Below are 17,823 nucleotides of genomic sequence, written 5' to 3' on the forward strand. Positions count from 1 at the left end.
TACCACCTAACCGTGTAACGAATACAAACCATGGTGCCAAAGAACTACCTCAGCTAGGAGGAGGTTAAGAATAGTTATGGTATAAGTAAACCTGCTACTGCTAACAAATTGATACTTGGTACTCTTAGCTTCAAACTTGCAAGCTACTTTTTTTAGGTTTAACTGTTCCCTATTGTTTTACTTGTGAACATTTTCTAACTGAGCTCTATGTTCTTTTGCTTGAGAAGACCTTTTAAAAGCTCTTTTACTCGAACATTTTTTGTATTTTTGATTTCACATTTGAGAAGTACGTTTTCATCAATTGGATCAATCCCACACCACCCCCTCACACAAACCCTTATAAAGTCTATTCCTGACGAACTCCCCTTTGAGTGATGAATCACCTTTGGTGAAACTGACACTCTCAAGTCACTCTCTGCACAATCAGCCCTATGCACAGTGATTAGACAATCCTTTATAAGGGACTAGGGAATAACCCTATTAATATTAAATCCAGACGATATTTTTTTATCGCAAAACAAAATGAACATCTGATTACTCCTAATCACTGGCAACCACTGAAATATTGTAATTCTAGACCCTAACCCAAAAAAAGAAGCTGTATTTTCTTTCTACTAGTAAATTGAAGAAAATGCTTTTTTCACTCTGATTTTTAGGACCAATTTGAATACAGCATTGTTATTGAGATTCCCAGAAAATACTGTTATGGACTGAGCATTAAAATGACGTCAGAGTGCTTACACTAAATACCTACATACATAAAGGTAAACTAGCATGTGAAATAGACAAAATAGTGCAATATTCTTTATAACCTTGCCTTAGTTTAATATCTCCCCTATCGCAGGAATTATTGTACATAACCTTGTGAAAGAGCACCTCAAATACAATCTACAAGGGGCTGATCTAATCACAACTCCAAGATCAGCTCTCGGTTAAACCCACCCCACCATATGGCCACGGATGGTACCCATGTGAAACAGGCCTTCCGTCCCAGAGAGCCATATAACGACTGTATTGTGGCTCCCAGCATGAGGTGTGGTGGGACAATGGTATGGTTGCTGTAGCCTGGGGAGGGGTGGGGCTGTGGGGACTGCCTCGGTCCCAGTGGGGATGGCAGGTGCAGCGAGCAGGTATTACTCATCAAATGAAGCAGGGAGCTACTGGGGAAACTTTACCAACACAGGGATCATCCCCAGAATCAACTCTGCAAATTACTGCAGACATTTGCAAGTCAATGCAACACATTCCCCTCAAGAGATCTGGGCAGAATACAACTGAAAAGGCAGGAGACGAAAAGAGGGTTCAAACATATCCATTTTGCTTAATTTTTCAGTATGTTTACAAGTTTTGTAGGCCTACATCTTGATTGCCTCCTTCCTTACAATATCATAACAGTTTCCAGTTATTTTCGTCTGTTCTCTTGGTGCAACTGTATCAATATTTTCAAACCTCAAAGAAAAAAATGAAATATATGGAGGCAAATTGGAGCAGGTGTAACCGCGACCACCTTGCAACACTTGAACTCGCCCCACTTATTGGTTCACCAGGCACCGTGAAATCGAGGACCTAGGGGGTCCTTGCTCCATCCACTTTACCATATACATATCCATCTTACAGCGTTATTAATATGAATCACATGTGGAATCACTAGAAATAGCAGGGATTAATAATTCAGACTACCTGCTAAGCCATTTATGGTTGTTTCAGCAGGGAGAAATGGGGAGAATGGGGCAGTGCAGGAGGGCAGGCAGATAATATACGCCACTCTTCATCCCTGACATTTCAATTGGACCAGCTTGGCTTGACAACTCCCCTTGTCTTGGGAACGGCATTTGTCAGGCTATGCAAAGAAGCATAAAAATCTACGAAAATATCACAATTTTTTGGGAGGTATCTTTACAAATGTCTAGTTATTAGTCCAAAATATAACATCTCCATTGGACCAGCTTGACTGGACAACCACTTTTGTCTTGGTAACTGCATTAGTCCGACCGTATTGAGAAGCATGGAAGATTGAACTAAAATATCACAATCTTTAGAGATATTCTTATATCTAGTTGTCATTCTCAAAATGTGTGAACAAGCCAACATATGTTTCTCCATTCTTATGCTTTACCAAATACAATATCATGAACATCAGACTTGTTTTACTAGCAAAAATGAAATTAAGTAACTGACAAGTTAGCAAAACAGCAATCATATCTAACGTGTGAATAAAAATTGTATAGAATTCATTTCAAGTAAAACATTTCTATGTGGAGTTTATGTCTAATTGTTGTGTCTCTATTTTCATTGTAAATACACATATGTAACTATCTACCAATGTGGCTTTTGTCAACTTAAGAAGATACAACATGTAGTTTCAAGAACTAAAATACATAGTATCATATCCTAGTTTAAAATAGCCATTAACTCAACACCACCTCAGCAATATGCACATTCTGACAAATTACAACCACCAGTACAATGTAGTTTACTGTTAGTCTTTCAAAGTTTGATACATACTCCCATTTTCTGAGTGTGCACAGAATTCGAGTCAGCCAATCTTGACAAAGAAGTGGGCCACGGTGTCAACCCAGCGCGGGGAACGGACAATACATCCATCCGACGGTGCCGAATTGAGGTTTGACAGGGGGCAGCTTTCTTCAACACACATTGGATTCTAAACACGCATTTCTTTCTGGGCTGTACACCCAAAAGTCAGAACGATTTTGTTCCCTCAGCGCTAAGCACTGACAGTTCTAGTCTCTGAAAGGTTTTATACCAAAGACTATGAACATGGACTTTGAAGTTCATGGACTTACAGCAAATCTATTCACTTTTGAGGTGGTTTTATTTTTTATTTCTATTTCATGGTAGGGGTTTCACGGTTGAAACAATTCTGTAGCACAGTAGTAATAGAATGGAAATGCATAATTGTAGTACTGCAAATTTGTGGTGCAGAAGTCACAGCTAAAAAAAAAACTACAGCAAAAGTTTCAAGATTTACAGTTGACATAACATGGCACCCCCCTCCTCAACCAAGGCATAAATATCTATAAAAGAAAAGCAATTCTAATCCAGCCCATAGATCAATCTCCACATTTCTCCAACAAAAGGAGTTCCTTTTGATCTTAAGCCATTGTTCCGCATCAAATCAAGTTCTAGTTGACGGATATCGACAGCCTAAGCTCTGGGCTACAGCAATAAAACCAGCTGAAGAAAATAAAGTGTATTGTGTTTTTCCCTGGGCAGTGCTTGATGCCTAGCCCCGGCCAGACAAGATATCGACTATGCATTTACGCTTTTCTAAATTGCTTGGGGAAGCTGGCAATTTGCAGGACTGCTTACTGATATGGGCATGCATATGCAGGGACATGTAGTGAGGTTGGGGATATAGTCTCTGACAGGTAGAAAAATCTGCCGGCATTACCTGTGTGATGTTAAGACTATGAATGAATGGCAGTTAAGCTGTGCAGACTGGGGAAGACATAAACCTTTTTAAACCCATAACAGTGATTCACTCGAGTCAGGACTGACAGCTAGGAGTGGGAGCTACGGAGTTTTGCCACTCAGAATGAAGAGAGCTGCACAAGTTTCAGTTACTTTTACAACTAGGAAAACAAACAGCGTCATTGTATTAAAACGCATAAACTGTTTTTACAACGGAACAGCTTCAATAGTTTGCTTAATTACTGCACAAAATGGCAATAAAACATCATAATTTGACATTCATCTGACTCTATTGTTCATCCAAATTGCATTTTGGTGGATCCGAGTTATTGAGATTGCGACAATAAATCTGTTCCATAAAGTGTAGTGAAGAGAATATAATGCTATCTTTCTTGTCACCATATCAAAATAATGGCAGTGATAAATATACAACAGTGACTGATACATATCTGTCCCTTATACATACTACGAACTCAACACAAGATATGAACTGTATAAATCTTTCAACAATATCTTTACCCACTTTGGAGGAACTCTTGTACTGTTTAGTTAGCTGAAATTGGGTTGTATGGCCAATATATATGCACATTAAGCACTGAACAATAAGTCTTCCAAGTTATGTATGGGAAATGTATATTCACAAGCACGCACTACCGATAAGTGAGGAATAAATATAATGATACAGTAGACCAGATATACCTGTGATCAGGTATGTTTTCCTAAGCAGATTCAAGTGAAAAAAAGGAGTCTTGTAAAAGTTCACACGCCACTGAAAAACAATATTTTTAAAAAGACCAGAGCATGAATTATCATAATTATGCTTAGAATATTACACAAAACGTATCTAAAAAAAAAAACCCTCAATTCAACAAGATATAGAAATTACATATTATCATCTCCTGAATATATTTGGCAAAGAACAATCATTCATTTCCTGATTCATAACTTTAAGGAAAGTTATGAGTAATAAATCCATCTTCAAAACAGAAATATCAAAAACCCGCAGGCTACGGAACTAGCGAGTAGATTGGGGACAAGATAACCGTGGAACAGCGAAATAGGCGACGCACTTTTTGCCCCGATAGCGATAGCGTACGTCTGACGACACAAGCAGAGATATGGAATTTCCTATCTGAATTTGAGATTGATTGAGGGGTAATCGCTTTGCAATTCTCCAGGAGGAATAGAATAATCATCATGCACACTGATACAGGAGAATTAGGAAACAAAGGGTTCATGCTAGCGTAAGGGAGTAACTCAGGAAGTCACTCACCTAGGCAAAACGTCTAATACACTGTAAAACCATAAAAAGGCATTTCAACACTACCATGTAACTTACTAGTACTGCATACACTCCTACCGTTACATAATTTCACAAAAATTTGGCAACATTTCTATGGTTGCTGAAAGAAGGCATGCATAATATTTCTTTTAAAAAAATATATTGATCATTCAAGATATCATATCTAGTTTTGCAGAATGGAAAGTCTTTTCTGTGACAGAAATAGTAATACATGCATCTCACAGCTATATTTTACCATCCTTGAAAAAGAGAACAAAATTTACAAATTCTTTTGGAAACTGAATTTCTTGCTGGCAAAATTCTGTGTAAATGGGGTTTCAGATATACATTATAGGGAAACATTATCTTTATCGCCTGACTAGAAATAAAAATAAAGGATTAGTTTTTAAATCCAGTCAGCTGGCACTGAACCCAGACAAAGAACCATAGCTAATGGATAAGCCTATAAAATTATTAATCATATTCATAAGAAAGGGACAATAGAACTACGGCTATGTTTGCACTTCATTAAAGCATGAGCCTGGCCTTTGTGATACCAAACATACAACATACGCACATTTGTAGAACAAACATAGATCTCAATGGTTTACCAATAGGAAAACTGCCAGTGTTTCCACCAACAATGGAACAAAGGGTGGCACTTTTCAGACAATTTCTACCTATTGTGTTCTCAGAATTTACAGTGATTTTTTCAACACCATGAAACAAAAGATGCACCTGAGGTGATAAAACTACTGTCTTTCAGTTTCACACTCTCCTTTGTTTTTATCATTATACTTCATTACAACTTCTGTTTTCCATTCAAGCAAAAGACAGAATACAGTTTAAATGGTAGAATGCACTCACATATGACTACAAATAACCATCCCAAGCCTGAACTACGGAGCAAAATTCAAGAAAACATCAAAACTGGACACAACTAGACCCCCTCCCTTTCTGGAAACAATACTACATTTCCAAGTCCAATTTCTGATTTTGACTTTTACATTTTGCTATAGACACATGATATGACAGTGCCATGACAAAAGGCCAAAATGCCAGAAAAATGAGATAATAGTTCCATAAATCACCCGACTCCCAACCTTCCACACAAAAACATTGATTTTTTTTATCCCTCTTCCTCCCCCAGATATGATCTTAGGCGGTGTAAAAAGAAGGGGCAACAATACCTGGAAGGTCTAAACACCACAAAAGTGCCGCCCAAGTTGTAATCCGTATGAGGAAACTGCACGCCTTGTGAAAGACCATTTTTGTGTTGGACTCCAGGTTGTTGGGGGATCGGGCATCCTCAGTGCACAACCATCCTCAGTAATGGAACCGATGGGAATGGGGCGGCTGATCACTGGGAGATACCAAGTGTGGAGGGGCAGGGGGGATGTTTTTCTAACACCACTCAGTCGGGGAGTCAATCTATTCATGTGGCTCGGAGTTCGTTGATAATTTAGCAGCTGTCTAAATGGTGCCTACTGCAGATTTCAACTTGACTTTGCAATTAAATGTACGCAATTATGCAGGGTTTCTTATAACTTCCTGAACCAAGCCACAATAAAATGCACTTTTTGCAATTTAGTGCCACAAATTCACACCTAGAAATATATTCACTATCAAATAATTAGAAAGGCTATTTCTACAATTGGTAAATTGAACTCTTAAAATAAAATAACTGTTCAAACGATTTCTGCACTAAATATTTCATCAAATTGTACATGAATAATTTCGCCCGACACACCTTCCCATAACTTCTTTACTCGCTATCTAATCTCCAATTTATTTCCAAGATAAGACAGTAAGGAAGGCCCTGCGAGATCTTCTAATATCATCTACATACAGGGGTGTTCCCTGGACTGCTATAGCACAGCCAGCGAATGGCCATTTGGACAGCAAAGAAAACAAAGGGCTTCTCTTTAGATGAAGACTGACGATACTACTTAGTGACAGAACCCAGCATCAGATTTATCAGCAGTCCATTCAGATACTGATTAAGTGGGATATAGGCTGGGAGCTACCATTTCATTTAATTTGGGGAGGGTCACGTTGTCTTATTTAGCAGACAAGCGATCACAGAATTGATACAGGGCAAAAGAAAGCTATAAAATAGAGATAAGACTCTACAAGGGAAGTTTAAACAAAACAAAATTAATAAATTACAAAATGTTAGTGTTTTGTAGTGGTATGGTCCATCCAGAATAAAAATTCAGGTCTAAGAATGGAGTTCAAAGGTTAAGATGCAAACATTAGTCATGTCAGGCCCATTACTTGGTGGGAGTAGATAAGGTCACCGGGTGCCGGCGATGTAAAGATGACAAAGATTCAGCACTGGTTAACAGCATTGTTATCACATCGGAATATCTCAAACTGGCAAAAACAGTATAATTATCTTCACATAAAATACGGGCAGCTATTTTTCATTAAAAAGTTCCAATCTTCTTCTTTGAAAACGCACGTCAGTCGGTTATTTGTGGCTTCATTTTTAAATTCTTATCCACAATCACAAGAAAAAAATTGAGCAAACTTAGAGCTCTTCCTGCAAACATTTTAACATCATTGCAAATTTATAAAGGAACGATTACGATCAATAAAAAGGTATGTTTTATCTCGAGCTGTCAGCTGTTACGCAAACCCAGAGCTTCGACGACAGAACAATCCGGTAAACCCCCGTATAGTCCAGCCATTTGCAATTCACAACAGGAAGCCAGGAGCAAACACAACCGACTGCCGCCACAGCAGCCACTTGACTTCTAATGCAGGCATCTAATTAGCAGGAGGACCCTCCAACAGTGGGACAGGACCAGGAGGCAACGACAACGCGGCACGAACTCACGACAACGAGAAACGGTGAGTACACGGGGGGATCATTCCCGTAACATTTGCTGACAGCTCTGAATGGATTACAGCCATGAGTTTTAACATACTGTTCACTACTAATCTTTACCAACGTAAATTCAAATTCAAAGCTAAGTCCAAAATTAGAACCCATAAAAAAAAAATACTTGGTGGTAAATTGCTCTGTTTTGCTGTAGTTTTGGATTTGAATGAATGGTATATTTGTGTAAAACTGGAAGACTTACAGCTAGAACATATTTCACTTACAATTGTCACAGAATTTACATAAAAATACAATTCATGTCTAGTTTACACAAAACTTACAATATCCCATAAAAATAATTCCTTATGTTGTCTTTCATACATAGTATGGCTGGTGTCTTAGCTATCATATACTATAGAAATGCTTGATATTAAAAATCAGCCCCTTTCCTTATACCAGGAAGCATATGTTGTGGATAGGGTTCAACCTCATACCTCCATCATAGCAGCATATGGAAGCATAATCTTGAAAATGGGGTCAGAAGTCAGAAGCAATTTGGAAATGACCATATGTGGTCTTGCTAAGGATGGCTGGACAAGGGGGCCACAAAACCATGTTGTTGTTTTTCTTATGCATAGTACAGCTTTAAAACAATACATTTGGGAAAGATTTTTCAAATGTCTGAAAAACAAAACTAAACATTATGTGGAGAAGTATAACCACTACCAAACGTTGATCAAGTTTGATAAAATATACGATTTTTAAATGTATGACAAATAAAATGCATACAAATCGTCAATAAATATCATGTACATGTAGTTGCTTTTGGTCAATTAAGGAACTCAACTGTGCAATATCACCATAGAAATTAATATAAACTTAATGAGGCATTGTAATTAATAAATTTGCTGTAGTTGATTTGCCTGTTCTGTCAATGCCATTTTGCCCCTTCATATCAAGATATAGTGAACATATATTATAAGAAATGTACTTTTTGTGACTACAAAAAGTACATTTTTCAATAATATAAAACTATTCACTTTACAGGTATCTTGGAAATCGGGACCGACCGAAAGCGGTCATCTTGAGCTGATGGTCGTCTTTTGGACGTGGTCGTTTGACCAAGTTTTAATGTATCCCTTTTATGACTGAACCGTTATATCATCATTTACCATATTTATTCATAAGTAAAAGGTGGTAAGGTGAACTTACAAATATCTAACTGTTGCACTGACATTTGTAACTGTAGGTATTCGAAAAAAAGCAATAGTAAGACCTAGGGCTTCTCCATAGTCTACTGACATTTTTTTATTTTTTTTTTGTAATCTCAACAAGAAGTCATTTCATTCCACGTGTGGCTGATTTTCCACTTCTGTGACAGTAGAAAAGATTATTTTCCGACAGAATTCGACAAGCAAAGATTCCAATATGTCTACCTAACACTGGCTTACACCTTAGGACCGTTGAAACCTCATTAAACACCAGGCAAACAGATGGACACCCGTAACTGAAGTATGATTTCATTTTGCTGGAATCAATCAGTGTTGCTCTCTCCTCTGAGGAGTGATACGTCATCATTACTGGCGCTCTGTCCGACCCTCTTCTTCTCAGCCAAGCTGTGATTCACCTTTTAAACATTCGTCTTCATTCTCTTTGTGTTTCTACTATTACTGTACATTCATTAACTTTCACTGCAGTTTTATTTTGAGACAGGAGGAAAAGGAAGTTTTTGCGGTGTTTTAAATTCGTATCTAAAACAATTCTGTTAAACACAGTAGTCATAATTTTATACATGTAAGAGAGACATGTCCGCGGTGTCATGAAAACTGCAAATTTTCAAAATAAAGCCACCACAAAAGTTTCAAGATACTGTAAATGCAGATATTTTCGCAGTGGTTTTATGTTTGCAGAATGTGACACTTAATACAGAAACTGTGCAACTTTTATTGGTTCAATCATGATTTAAGCAGCTGATTTAAACTGTAAATTTGAGTGATTCCCAGCATTTTCCACAGTCCATTCAGTAGAACATACTCCCACCTGTGTGTGATATAAAGCTCCAGCCCCGCCCTGTTTTATTGCGCTAAATCCCCCAGATAAATCTACCTGTCTCCGCGCTTCAAATAATCCCCCAAGGGCTTCGTTACCGCTCCTCTTTCCTCGGATAATTATCGGGCGGGAATCAGCGTAGATCTGTCAATCATTGTCCGTTCGGAACAGTTATGCCGGTCGTGTGAAGCCCCAACGGATTCTGGAGACATAACGCTTGTACAGATAGGATCAAGGCTGGATACAATCTAGGCCACCTAAGATGTGCTGAAAGTTGGCAGATTTCTAACTTGTTTTCTGTTATTGATTAAAAATAATTGCTTCATACAACAATAAAATAATGGTGCTTAACAGCAATTAGCGTTCTAGCTATGCCATCTATCATACAAATTACTTTCGAAATACTTGCCACGGAACCTTAGCCTATTCTAAATATAAAGCAAACTTTTCATCAAAAAGATATTGAATCCTTTACCATATTCAGTTTCTGTAGATATGCTTTTGGCTGAGACCATATCAACACCACCGATTTAACCTTGGACTTGAATGAATACCCTTCAAGGATGATTTTTCTTTCCCGGACCTTCTTACAGATTCCGTGACTTTTTCCTCCCCAGAAAAATGAAATGCCAACTAACATCTCGCTAACCTCCCCGGAGAGGAGGCAAACCCCCTAACCACCTCCGGGCGCATCTTTATTCTGCGGTGGATCTGGTTGGCCTCTGTCCTGGCCCTGAACCCTCACCAGTCAATACTGTCCATTACCCGGCTACATTTTTAACTCACTACCCCAAATACATGTTTTCCTATCCATCCCAGCCAACCGGTTTACAAGGGGAAAACGCTTTACGACATGCTGGCAGTGAAATTTACGTTTTCGCCTTTCTATCGGGGTTAAGATTACGTATTCCGTGCACCTCCCGCCGCGTATTAACCGTGAAAATGCCTCCAAACGCAGCCCTTAAATCCCATTCCCCCACCTTTCTGCACCTATAAATTACGACGCACCATTCCCATACAGAGGCCTACATTCTTCCAAGCTATCGACCAGAACAATTTGTGCGGAACACCATCGGAATAATGATGGACCAGTCCAGGTGTAGGCTGGGGTAGGGTTATCCTTTTCCATCTCAGTTTAAGAGACTAGACATTCTAATCATGTACTAAAAATTTTACCAACCAGTGACAATTCCTTTTAAATTTCTTTTCTCTTTTGAAGAAGAAAACGTATGAATACTGGCTGCAACCTGATAACTTGTTGAATTATAGGCTAATATTCTAGAAACCTTGTCTGCTTGCTATCAACATTTCTCAAACTGATGTTACCTTCCACAAAATACAAGGTAATAATTCCATTTGATGAACTGAAATAGATTTTGATCATGTCGGATAATCAAATATAACTAATTTCAAAAGAATCTTTGCACAGCTATTCTGAATTGTATTTTTTTTCTTCAAAAAGTTGGAGCTTATTCCCAGAGAACTTACTGGAACACCCTAATACGGCCTATCGCTGTTCACCCAAGCTAGCTACACGAGTCCCACGGGGACCGCGCCCAAACGTGACTACACACACACTTCAAGGAAACTCACAAATTGGCTTAATGAAACATCTCCCCTTAACACATTACTGGGCACACAATCTACCTGCCTGTCCCGACCTCACGATCCCCAATAAATGTTTAACCCTATCCCCAGCCTCTAACTCCCCGAGTCTGTTGTAAATTACACAGGACAAAGTCTGGAATGGTTTTCCCAATACTCTATTGATCCAACACTACTTTGCAATGCACAAGTGCCATTCAAATCTATCAGTATAAAGCCTCCATATACCTTTGTTGTTCTACAGCACAGAATGCCCTGATTTACCTCAGTTATATTCAATCCATCGCCCTCAACAGGAAAAAAAAAAGTTGCAGACAGCATACTAAAATAAAGTGGTTTTCAGTCACTTTTTTAGGGAAAAGGGTCTAATCTTATACCAGACAGACGGGTTGGCCGGTATAACATTGTAATTTTGTGAACTTGTGTTCTTATGTCTTTCACTTGTCCTCCAACACACATTAGCCTTGGGGGTTATTCCAGATATAACTTATGAATATTCACTAGTGGAAGCTGTGAGACAGCTGCAGCCTAGAGTCTTAAACCAAAGGTTGGGGGTTCAATTCCCATTGGCATCATTTAACCGCTGAAAACACCAGATGAAGATCAACTACAGATGGATACCAGTAATGAATTTGCATCTAAATTAGAAGAAGCAAAATATTTTCAGTTTCTCTATGCTTTGGAAGCAAAAATTAACCAATACAGCTATGGGTTTAGAACTCTTTTCACATTCAAGTGAGAGTGAGTTGATTGTCGAGCTTGGACCTTTAATGAAAGAATCATCATCATCATCATCATCATATTGGGCCGCTTGCCCGGACTAAGGCTGCTCTCTCCCTCCAGGCGTCACGGTCCGCCATTAGTTGGTAGATCTTCAGACCTCACCCCTACATCCCCAGCAAGTTGGTCTATGTACTACTATATGTAGGTCCGTCGGGGTCGCCCAAAAAATGAAAGCAGAAGAATTGTCTAACCAGGTTGATGAAGAGACAGAGTTCGTCTCGGAAGTTACCCAGAGTAGCAAACTCTTTTGTTGTGTGTGAATATTTGTCAAAAGAATTGTCTCACCGTTGAGGAGGTATTGTCTCATGTTTCCACCGGTCTCTACGACCCTCCCTCGCCGCGCTCCCGACTTCTTGTAGCGGATCTTGTAGCTGTTGATTATCCCGTTGTGGCTGTCGCGGGGAGGCGGGTTCCATTTCACCAGAATTGACTGTTGGAAAAACATCATCTTATTTACCAACACAGCATTCTTGCTTGGGTAGACTCACAGCAAATACAAAATCTAAATGTTACAAAAGTTGAATTAGATGGCCTTTCTATGATATAATGCTTTTATTTTTTGCTCTACTTCAAAGTAACTTACAGTTGAACTCTGTGGTTCCAACGTAGCATTTGTTGGAGGCTGGCTTGGAACTGGAAGAAATAAGAACAAAACTTTAACTACTTTGCAAAGACACATATATCAACTTCTCAGCATAGTACAATATCACAAGTCATGCTTAGCCATTATCATCAAGCCATAACATCAGTTAACCCATTAAACTGTGGTACTCTAACTTTAAGACCCAAAGTTATCACAGTTATTTGTCCAATAGGTAAATCATGCCCTCTACTGAGATGTAGACAAACTGCAAGGCAAGACAGAACCATCACTGTGTTCCATACATCTACTTACTGTCTGATAGTGTCCTCACGATGACCTCTTCCGTGGACATCCCCGGACCGTGCTGGTTGTACGCCACCACGCGGAAGCTGTACTCCGTGTACTTCTTCAGGCCGCTCAGGGTGTGCGACAGGCCGCTGACGTCCACTGAACCCTCGTTCAGCGGCCCTGCCGCCATCTCTACATAATACAGCTGCGAAGGAAGAAGGCAGTACTTTCAGCATGCTTTCTAAAAAATCATGCTTTTCTGCACAACAATGTTCATACATTATAGGCATCCTTTTACAAAAATCAAACTTCTGGACGAAATGGCAAGCAGGAAAGACTAGATTTAAGCATTGAAGCAAGAAGAGGACAAAAACTTCAAAACAACATATCATCAAAATCATTAAAGGAAAGAAGGACAAAAAGGTAGATATACTCATATAGACAAAGCTGGATATCCATGCATAAAAGAAAGGACTACTTGCCTAATAAGATTGAATTACAATACAACAAAAGTAATGTACAACTTTCAAAGAGTAACTTCTAAACAGTAACTTAGCTATCTTACTACAAAAAGACAGTAAGGATTCCACCGTACCTTATAGTTTAAGATGACCCCGTTTCTCTGAGTTGGGGGTTGCCATGAAATGGTGATAGCGACAGGTGACACAGACACGGCCTGTAGCGAAGTGGCCGGGCCAGGGACGTGGACCTCTGGCTGCGTCTGCACGTAGATCGGGTCCGAGCTCTCGCCGGGCCCGTTGGCGTTGTACGCCACGACCCTGAACACGTAGCTCGTGGAAGGTTGAAGGTCACGGACGTCCACCTCCTCTAAGTTGTAGCGTGTTGTGTTCACAACTCTTTCCCTGAAGAAGTAAAACTTTGTTATTCTTTGTCAGAAAATTCAATTTTCTATCAGCAAAGTTTGTTGATTTGTATAACAATGCATAACTTACACAGATGGCTAAATGGCCATGAGGAAAAGAAAATGAATTTCTCTTTTCTTCAGTGTAAAGAATTCAAGTTCCAGCTGAATGTAAAGGAAAAACAATCCTCACTTGCACTTTGATATAGAGATGATAGGTGGAGCTACTGTATGGTTACTACTAATAAAATCCCCACTGCACTAAGGCAAACTTCTTGGTTCTTTGAAAGGAAACCCAGAAACAAAACTTAACTGTAATTTGCTGACTTAGTTTGTGCTGTTGGCATTATTACAGTATAACAAGTCACTGTGTTTACCTATTAGATCCCTCTTGTTTGAAGTACACAGAACAAGCCACGATTTCTCCGTGAGTCTCTGCTGGCATCCGCCACGATAGCGCCACAAACCTAGTGGACACTGTCACGGCGACCACGTCCCTGGGCCCCGACGGGACGGGGTTCGGAGTCGGCGTTTCCGCTGCTGCGGTCGGCGTAGGGGTCGTTAATGAGTAGTGCATTGTGGGAAGAGGCACGTCTGGGGAAGGAGTTGCGGAGGGAAACAAAAGGGAAAAACAAACAAAAGCAAACCATAAATGATAAATAATCAAACGAAAAATACTTTCTACACCAGCAGCCCTTATTACTACTGTCTGCAGTTCCCTGTAATACTGCAAGGAGGTGCTGGTGTGTAACTAAAGAAACTAAACATGGGAGACGTACTTACACAACTGCACGGACTGGAGCGTTCCAGGAAACCACAGCTTAGAAATCTCTCAAAAACGTTGAAGAATTTCTTAACAAAATCATTCACTTCAAACAAAACTATGACACCCACTACGTGAGCAAACTAAAGGTTAAAGTGCAGGGTTCAAAGGTTAGGGGTTGGAGGGAAGGGTAGAGGAAGTAGAGCTAGGACTAGAAAGTGGGTAAGTAGTAGACATTGGTCAAAGAAGTGGAAGGTCACCAAATTGTTAAATGTTATTCTGAAGGTGAATGGTACCATCCTCACAACTACAAAGGCGCACCATTCTCAAAACACTAAGACATTATTGCATACAAATAAACTACAACTACAAGTTAAACAAAGTCAGACACCATAGAGCCACCTTGAATTTTCAGTACTATATTTTACTGTATAAGTGCAATATTAGTGTTAAACATGTGACATTAAGTGCTGTTGATTAATTCTAAACAGCATTAAGGCGCACTTTAGACCTACAATGTTATAAGGTCGTACGATCATCGTCGTAGGCGACGGTTTTCTTTAGACACACGGTCAGGAAATATCATGGGACACCCGCGGCGCAGAAGTCCATTGATGTGCGCGTGTGACTCAAAGTGAACTCAAATTCAAAATGGCGGGGGAACCGCTTGTTTTCGTCAAAAGATGAAGCTTTTACTGACTTTGCAACAACTGTTGCCCTGCAGATGAGACGTTGAGAACGGTGCTCAACAAAGAAAGAGATTGAGGCTGGTACAGAGACGGACGGGATTTAACCCGAGTTCGTGGCCGCCGCCGGGGATGTCCCGGGGATCGAGGAATAGGGGCATACTAGATCGAGAAGTAGCCACTGGTAGCAGGGCGTCGCGCCGGAATACTAGTAACCGGTTTCGGATGAGAAAAATATGTTTCCATTGCTAACTGCATGCATATTTACAAAGAAAACGATAGAAACTTTCCTTCCCGGACAGGAAACAGCACGCTGTAGGCTTATTAGCATATCACCCACTTCCGTCGCCGGCGACGATTCTCTTTAGACGAGAAAAACACAGCCACAGGCCCCCCCGCTGAACGTCGTGCGACTGGGTCCGAGGTGGTCGCACGACATTTCGAGGATTTCCCGTTTATTGCCGTCGTACGATTGTTTTGATCGTCTTTAGACGGCCAAAAAATACCGTCGCCGGCGACGTCGCCCACGACGATGATCGCACGACTCTAAAATGTCGTAGGTCTAAAGAGGCCCTAAGTGTTGCAGAAGAAAAGAGAATACACAGATGCCACCTTTCATACCTGTACTAGTATCCCTTGTTTTATGGTGCTCAGAACATTTTATTACAACAAATGGATAAAAGACAATTTCCAAGTATAAATTTAAGGCTGATATTGCCTTTCAGCAATATCCACTTATTCTATTTCTCTATCATAAACAAAAATAAATTATGTTCTTTAAAAAAAAGAGGAAGAACATGAAATTATTTCTAGAATGGATCCTTTTAAATCTGTATTTCTATGTGCTTCAAATTGCCCATAACCCACTTATCCATTCGTGATGTCAAAAATGCCATTTTCTTCCACTTTTCCCTTCCATAAGTAGCTTTTATCACCTACCTAGTGCCATCTGAACTTTTATTGCTCGCTACTTAGCTCTGACCTACTGACACTATAAAAACATAAGCCATAAATCTGACAAACTGATGCACAATAAAAGAAAAAGAGGAGGAACAAAATTCAGCTCATTTGCAACAATTCAGAACTCAATCTGACACAGCATTCTTCCTTTACAACCTTGAAACGTCGTTAGGCTGGCCTATTAATTAGACGATCGTTATGCCGGGAATAAACGATTTCTGGTAAGACAGAGGGCGTGAGATTATGCAGCGATAGATTTCGCTGGCCTATTTGTCACACGCTTATAAAAGGAGGTGCCGCCAAGCCTTGAGAAATGGTAGGAGGGTAGATTTGGAGAGATGCAGTGTTATTGGCCACTGGGGCGTGATTTGCTGTGGAAGGACCGGGATTTATCAAACCGATATGGTCTCAGTTTTCTTATCTGCATTTGAGTATTGCGGAGACTTATATCCCTAGAGCCCCTTCAAGTCAGCTTTGGACAGTAGAAATTTGAGCTAGATGTGTTCTAACATATCACACATGGTTTTTTATGTACAGCACCATTTCACGCTTAGTGTTTTGAATTATCGTTTTCAGGAAATTTTCAGAAGGGTATTCAATCAAAATTTCAACCATGGTAATTTTGCGATATTTGAAATTTCATGGTAATAGGGCTCTTATGAAATTAGCTTTAACTGTGACCAATTTTATAGCTCCCTGGTGCAGTTATTTGCTTTGATATGTGCATTGATATTAGCAGCTTATTTGTTGCCAGATCATTCATTGCTTATAAAGATTTCCTGTACATCAAATACAGTAAGATCAGTGAAGCTCATATTTTAATGGAATAACAGTGAAGGTGGCTACAATGAACACTTCACACATTTGCTATTCCGCCTATATGCATATCCTTAAAAGAATTGTTACTACCTATTAGACTGCTGATTTTCATGTATGATGTAGATTTAATCAGTTCTTGAGGCTAAAAAGAGAGCAGGGACTATATATAGTCCATTGTACAAAGGAATTATTTTGCACTCAATAACTCCTTTTCTCAATTCAGCAACTTGCCCAGAAATAAGATCAGAAACACTTTTAATCAAATGCATGCTTTTCTGATAACCAATATGTTAACAGTTATGCAAATGAAATGAATGCCCCAAAAATATCCATAATTTGCCTATCCAGAATTTTGTTCCATCCCACTCATTGCTTGGGAGCCCATGTTGTTAATTTTCCTTCTTAAATCTGTAATTTCAAGCTTCCAAAAATACAATTTCATCAGTTTCATGTCACTAAGTTCATAATTTTTTTGGACGAATGGGGTGAGATTCTTTCCCGTCTCAACAAACAAATTTCCCTCCCAGGACAGAGAGACGGGTCCTGGAGCTAACCTTGCTACAAACTCATCTAATGCAGGTATACTTTAGTCTATCAATTGACTGTAATGATTGGGATCCTGACATCCGCATGTTAATGAGACCCAATAACCCGATTAACCCTGCTTTATATGGAGGGTTATTATGGAAGGTGCCTGGCTGTCTGACAGGGCATTATCCCCCAATATATCCTATCACCCAGGGATTTACTTAATTATGGATCACGTGAGATAGTCCATCACCGTTCAAAAAAGCAATCTTCTTTAACCAAAAAAGCATCTGCAATGTCCCCATTCAGTTTTGGAATTGCTTGGCACACAAGATGTGAAAGATAGACTATTTTTC

At 39.6% G+C, this 17,823-nt stretch overlaps 1 protein-coding gene across 9 annotated transcripts in view; it reads right to left on the reverse strand.

Moving 5' to 3' along the window:
* The window catches only part of LOC136425391 (neogenin-like), a 136,612-nt gene that overhangs the window by 61,209 nt on the left and 57,580 nt on the right, over positions 1-17,823 (reverse strand). For all 9 annotated transcript variants that reach the window (XM_066414248.1, XM_066414246.1, XM_066414243.1 and 6 more), the window contains 5 exons: positions 14,089-14,305; positions 13,445-13,712; positions 12,874-13,054; positions 12,562-12,611; positions 12,264-12,408 (listed from right to left, as the gene is read on the reverse strand). In XM_066414248.1, the coding sequence (XP_066270345.1) occupies positions 12,264-12,408; positions 12,562-12,611; positions 12,874-13,054; positions 13,445-13,712; positions 14,089-14,305 (861 nt within the window). The remainder of the gene's footprint in view (positions 1-12,263; positions 12,409-12,561; positions 12,612-12,873; positions 13,055-13,444; positions 13,713-14,088; positions 14,306-17,823) is intronic.

Source organism: Branchiostoma lanceolatum, chromosome 19, assembly GCF_035083965.1.
Source record: "Branchiostoma lanceolatum isolate klBraLanc5 chromosome 19, klBraLanc5.hap2, whole genome shotgun sequence".
Lineage (NCBI taxonomy): Eukaryota > Metazoa > Chordata > Leptocardii > Amphioxiformes > Branchiostomatidae > Branchiostoma > Branchiostoma lanceolatum.